The 6,000-nt window shown below is 42.0% G+C and overlaps 1 protein-coding gene across 3 annotated transcripts in view; it reads right to left on the bottom strand.

Annotated features, from left to right (window-relative positions):
• satb1b (SATB homeobox 1b) overlaps positions 1 to 6,000 on the bottom strand; it is a 68,525-nt gene that overhangs the window by 23,205 nt on the left and 39,320 nt on the right. For all 3 annotated transcript variants that reach the window (XM_079504041.1, XM_079504042.1, XM_079504040.1), the window contains exons 9-11: positions 5,937 to 6,000; positions 2,782 to 2,853; positions 1,493 to 1,675 (exon numbers count right to left, since the gene is read on the bottom strand). The exon at positions 5,937 to 6,000 is cut by the window's right edge and continues 149 nt beyond it. In XM_079504041.1, coding sequence (XP_079360167.1) covers positions 1,493 to 1,675; positions 2,782 to 2,853; positions 5,937 to 6,000 — 319 coding nt within the window. The remainder of the gene's footprint in view (positions 1 to 1,492; positions 1,676 to 2,781; positions 2,854 to 5,936) is intronic.

Here is a 6,000-nt window from a genome sequence, read left to right on the forward strand (position 1 = left end):
ACGCACATGTGTGCGCACACATGTGTGCTTGCGTGTATATGTACCAAATCTCTCGAGAAAGTGCCACTGCCCTGAACATGTAGTGTTGTTGTTGTTAGTAGGAATAAACACAGAGGCACCAGAGAGGATGTGGACTAAGACAGGGGAGGAGCCAAACAGAGTTCCTGTTTCTACTAGAGCTGGGACTCGATTAAAATTTTTAATCTAATTAATCAGAGGCTTTGTAGTTAATTAATCTCGATTAATCGCATTTTAATCGCATATCATTATTTGACCCGAGAACAGTGAGAAAGCTATTTTTTTAAATGGATTTTGGTATACTAGTGAATCAATGAATAGTGAATACATAAGTTTAAGCAATAAAACATTGTTTTTCTAGTAATAATAGGGGTAATAAATTATAATAATATCTCAATTTTTATAATTTATATAAAGCTTTTCTGAGTACAAAAAAATGCTTTACAAGGGGGACATGATAAATCAAAAACAACTTTATTAGAGGAAAAACACTAAGGAATTAAATAGATGAAATAGCTGGGGAAAGCAATATTGAAGGTTTGGATGGTGGGGGCATGAGTGTTTGGGGAATGCATTCCACAGGGTTGGGGGGGGGCTTGGTGCAGCAAAGTGACATGACCATAACAAAGCACCTCTGTGTTTCTTCCGTGGACATACAGTAACAGCCATTAACAGATTTTACATTTTATTTGGCCATAACCGTTTAGTTAGAAACCATGTCATCTGGTCGGGTCCTTGAATTGCTACTGGTAGTTGGAATGACGTTAGCTCTGATCCATAGTGTTAGAAGGAGGAAAGTAGGCTTTCACATATTTTTTTGTGCTAAAAACGAGGGGCTGCACAGCCTGCACTTCCGTGGGTGTGAGGGGAAAGGATCAAATTAAGTACCATAGAACTCCTCCTGAGTCCTAACTACGCTAAGGACCAGAGCTACTGTTGTTGACGTTAGCTTCCAGGCTAGGCTCGGTGCAACATGTTTCGCATCGAGCCGATACTGGAGGCTTGACGAGGTGCGGTCTTCGGTGATATGCGAATTCTTTATTGAATAATTGCACACAACTGTGCTGTAATCCACGCTATCATCGGATAGCCTTTTAAATCCTATTTCCAATCCACGGGGACAAGCAAAGTGATCTCAGCGGCTTCCCCCGGTCTGGTGAACTGTCTGGTGGTGTTATTGTTCCCCCAATGCTGCTGGGGCATACCATTCTAAAGGGGGGTGGTTTCCACTCCCTGTAACAACGGACACTTCACTCGGTGAACTGGGTGGTGCGCCGGTCCATCTGAAAACTGTCTAGTGACAACGTTCCGCGGTGAAAAAAATAGTGCGATTAAAATGCGTTAATTTTTTTAACGCGTTAATTTTTCTGTAGTTAATTAATCTCAATTAACGCGTTAAAGTCCCGGCCCTAGTTTCTACACAAAAAAGCAGATGGTGCCCCCGGTGGGAATGGGTTCCCAGATTGATATGTACCTGGCTCTTGGAGGCCGCCACCTTGGCGAACAGAGCCTGGGACACCTTGGCTCTCTTCATCTCCTGCTGGATCTCATCATAGATGGTGGAGTTGATGTTGAGGATGCAGCTCTCTGTCTTGCCGTTCCACTCACTGGGCAGAGGGGACGGTTTCACCTGGTGCAGAGCAAGGAAATCGTTGCACTGTACAACGTCAAATGCAGTGTTAATACAAATAGAAAAAAGAACATTACCATTATGTTCTATGAGCACATTCTCTGAGTTAAAAATGGAGGATTTTACAGTCTATGACATTACTTTGATTGATTGATTGATTGATTGATTGATTGATTGATTGATTGAATACTTTATTCACAGTTTGCAAAACGTACAATGGTACATTGTACAATGATGCTAAAAGGATAACAAGCCCTGAGGGCTTGTTCCCATTGTTTCCACTTCAAAAGCTCTTTCTACCCCACGCCTCATTCTATTGACTAGATATGATGATTGTATTGCAGTTTAACCAAAAATATACAGACAGTTGCTTGGTTACATGACAGTCAACCAGAGCACGATGGTTGGTTGTCTAAAGATTGTTCATCACAAGTATATCGCATACAGTATGTAACAACATACTTGACTGTATTGTTTTTGTTACTGTTTCTGATAACTAGCCTTCCTTTTTTTTTTTTTTTTTTTTAAACATATGTTTATTGACTTTTCTTTACAGCATAGTAATTTCAAAACAATTATTCACATATATTTCCCCCCCCACATCCCCATGGCAGCACAAATACAAACAAAAATATAACTAGCCTTCCTAAGTCCACTGTATCTTTGTATTTGTGTGTTATGTACAAATGTATTGTCATCTTATTTACATTTTGTCTAAAGCCCAAACCACACCAAAGGGTCGGGTCGGGTTTTTAAGGTAAACCACAACAATGCAACTCATTGAGTTGCAATGAGTTGCATTGGTGTGGTCTACCTTAAAAACTGTCTTGTCCCGACCCGACCCTTGGTGTGGTTTGGGGTTTAGATTTAACCACATATTGACTGAAAATGAGAAAGCTTTGTGTTTGAAATAATAACATTTGTATTTGAAATATAATAACTTCATAAGTTGTACGTCCTATTCATGAGAGATTCATGTGAGATTCTATGAGGACCACTGTACCATTTTAATATAATAATGAATGGCATGATGGGAAACGATAATCTAGTATGAGTCATTTCTGCTGTAAGAATGCTTGTGCGTGCGTGTGTGCGTGCGTGCGTGCGTGCGTGCGTGTGCGTTGTTTGCTTACAGGGGAGATGCCCACAGGGATTCGGGGGTTCCAGTCTTCGGGTCTGACGGTGTTACAGTCTTCTCTCCTGGGCTGTAAGGGGTCAAAAACAGAACATCTCCATGTTTGTTCAGGCTCACAAGAGGGAATTGGACAAAACAAGAGCACGTGCAACCACGCACACACTTGTAGGCCGTCACATGTGCATACATGAGCACATGAACAAGCGTTCACTTGCACTCCACACATACATGCATGCTGATGCACCCGCATGCTCACACACACAAAGAAGTATTCTTCTCTGTAAGCACAGAGTGAAAAGATATTCTTACGTCAGTGTCATTGTTTGCTGATTAGGAAAATAAAATGCTAAAGCAAAATATCAAATCATGTTTCATTCAAGGGCTTGTCGTGTCTTGAGGAAACCTTTTCAGAGGGTAACAAATATCCAAATAAAAACATTACCCAAGAGCCATTAGCATACAAATCATTCGATATGAAAAAAAGAAAAAAAGAGAAAGAAATCCATGGGTATGAGAACATGTTATTCAAATCAACCACTAATAACCCACACAGCTACATACTCGCAAAACAATGTGCGCTTGAAGAAACATATATTCAAACATTAGTCTAGACACCTAACATGAGCCCCTTTTGGGGCTTTATAAAAACAACAACAACCCCAAAAAAGGAAGAAAAAAAAATACCACATACAGTAATCCTAAAATGTTGTGGTGAAACTGGAATGTTGAAGCATTCCTGGATATTTAGGGCCATTTTACGATGGCTTCAATGCAAACTTGTCAGTCTGAGAGGTAGGTTACCGTGGCAAGTTAATTGCTAAGGCCGGGACATGCGCTAACTGGCTCGGTTAGTTGAGCCACCCATCGGTACACGTGACACAAGACGTATGCCTGCATCTGTTTTTATGAGGCCTATAAAAATCCTCCTCTGTCTCTGACTCAATTGCCACCCTCACTGATTTATGTGGCTAAATTCACACCACATTGCTCCATAGGAGAGGCTGGCATATGGCCAGGTATAGGTGTGTGTGTGTGTGTGTGTGTGTGTGTGTGTGTGTGTGTGTGTGTGTGTGTGTGTGTGTGTGTGTGTGTGTGTGTGTGTGGGTGTGTGTGTTTGTGTTTGTGTGCTGCGCACCATTAGTATGTGTGCTTGTCAACTGCCTTGTGTAGTGGCACACTGATTTACAATCATGATATATATATCTATGTGTGCAAGTCATTCAGGTGGGAATGTGTAGACAACTACAGTTATATTGACAGCGTGTCAACAGAATTGTAAAGTCAAAGATAACATAAAGGGTAAAACCGCAGGCTTTTTCTTGTCTGTATTTGGCATTTTGACAATTAAATGTTCTTCTCGTTGGCCAGCATGTGCACCAGTAAAGCCCTTACCTATCAATTCTATTACTGTTATGTGATGGCCTCTGATGACCCTGCAGGGAAACCTTTGTGGTTTGTGTTCAGAAATACTAAAGGTTCTCTGTAGATACTCAGATTGATGTAAACAGGACACAAGCGCACTTCTGATACTAATGTCTTGTAATTCGTGTAATGAAATGATTGAATCCTGAAAAGGTGGAGACACCTCCTGATCCTAGGCATTTGGGAAAGAGGACTGATGCAAACAGAATTAAGGCCATCAACAGAGGTATGTCTGATAGCTCAAACCCTGCTTTTTAACTTCAATGCATCATCATACAAAGGTCCACTCTCCCACTATGAAGCGTTGTCCTGAGCTGACACAGTCTTTCCATTGTAAGGACAGGCAGTGAACTGTAACGTGTCAAAACCACTGGTTCAGAAATGGCCTCTGTCATACTGGCTTTGTAAGGGCAGCTGCTGTGATCTCAACATGCAGTTCAAACGGGGAGTCTCCATTTTGGACCTGGGTGGCCCTGAGCTCGAAGGAGAACCTCTTTCTCTAACTGTCTTTGCTTTTCTCCTCCGTCTCTTTCAAAGCTCCATCTTCAGCACAGACAGGGCAGGACAGAGGAGGCCTTTGTCAGCCCCTCTCACCTCCCAGACACACTTGACCGCACATCAAATGGGCTTAAGTGGCAAAAAGTTGCCATATACCTTTTTGAATGAGGAACTTTGATTTACAATGTGAGTAGAAAGTTGTGGCATGACAGTCAGAGAAGATAAATCAGGAACAGACTGACTGATGACAGACAGACAGACAGACAGACAGACAGACAGACAGAGTGGTGCTGGATCTTTCAATGATCTTGTCATCACCGTGCCAGGTTTATTTTTAGAACGGGAAGGTTACAGTTAATGGTGCATGATTGGCCATAGAAAAGGTCAAAATTAGCCCTCGTTTGTGTAGCCATCTCCTCCTGTGAGTAGAGGATGAGAAGGATGCAGGAAATATGGTTGAGAAGTAACATGCCGAATGTGATGTATGCTATCTAACAGAGACATTCGCTGTGTCCAGACAGCTTGACGGTCTGTCATAAATGTATGTGACTCTGAGGTGTGTAACAGAATGCATAATGTGGTGGCTCCGGAATGTGTCAGTGAGTGGCATGTGTCTATGAGTGGCATGTGTCTATGAGTGGCATGTGTCTATGAGTGGCATGTGTCTCATGACATTTGCAGAAGTCCTCAACAATACATTATGACATCCCAGAACCGAAAATAGACGATCTACAAGACCACGACACAGCTTGTAGATTGGCTATTTTCAGTGCATAACAACCGCCACAAAGTATGAATCAAGCCTCACACTCCGTCGCAAGACCCTTTTGTCAATTGTCGCTCGAAGAAAACTGAATAAAAGGCAGTGTCAACACTGTTTTCAGTGGAATAATTATAGCATTTATGTCTTAACACACTCTCAACATGATCAGACCTATATTTATGTACTATACAGCTCTTGCAGTACCCTGTTGCTGGATTTATGGAGGCATCACCTTATGCCCTCACAATTTCCAACCTGTCAATCGATATACAACAATAAATTAAGAGTCGTGGTTGATGGTTGTGGTTTGAAACAGCTAGCTCAGCAGTAAAGGAACCATACATTTCAGTGTATGTAATTGTGTATTCATGCTCCATTTTTACATTGTGCTTTACTTCCTAAACTTCCGTTCTAATATGCGATCTGAATGCCTGTTGTCTCTGTGTTTCTTTGGGTGAAAACCTGGTTACCTGGACAGGCCGGAGGGGTGGGGTGTTGATGAGTGGTGCGGGGCCCATGGCGGACGCTGCCGAC

The sequence above is a fragment of the Electrona antarctica genome (genome assembly GCF_951216825.1).
Source record: "Electrona antarctica genome assembly, chromosome: 6".
Taxonomy (NCBI): domain Eukaryota; kingdom Metazoa; phylum Chordata; class Actinopteri; order Myctophiformes; family Myctophidae; genus Electrona; species Electrona antarctica.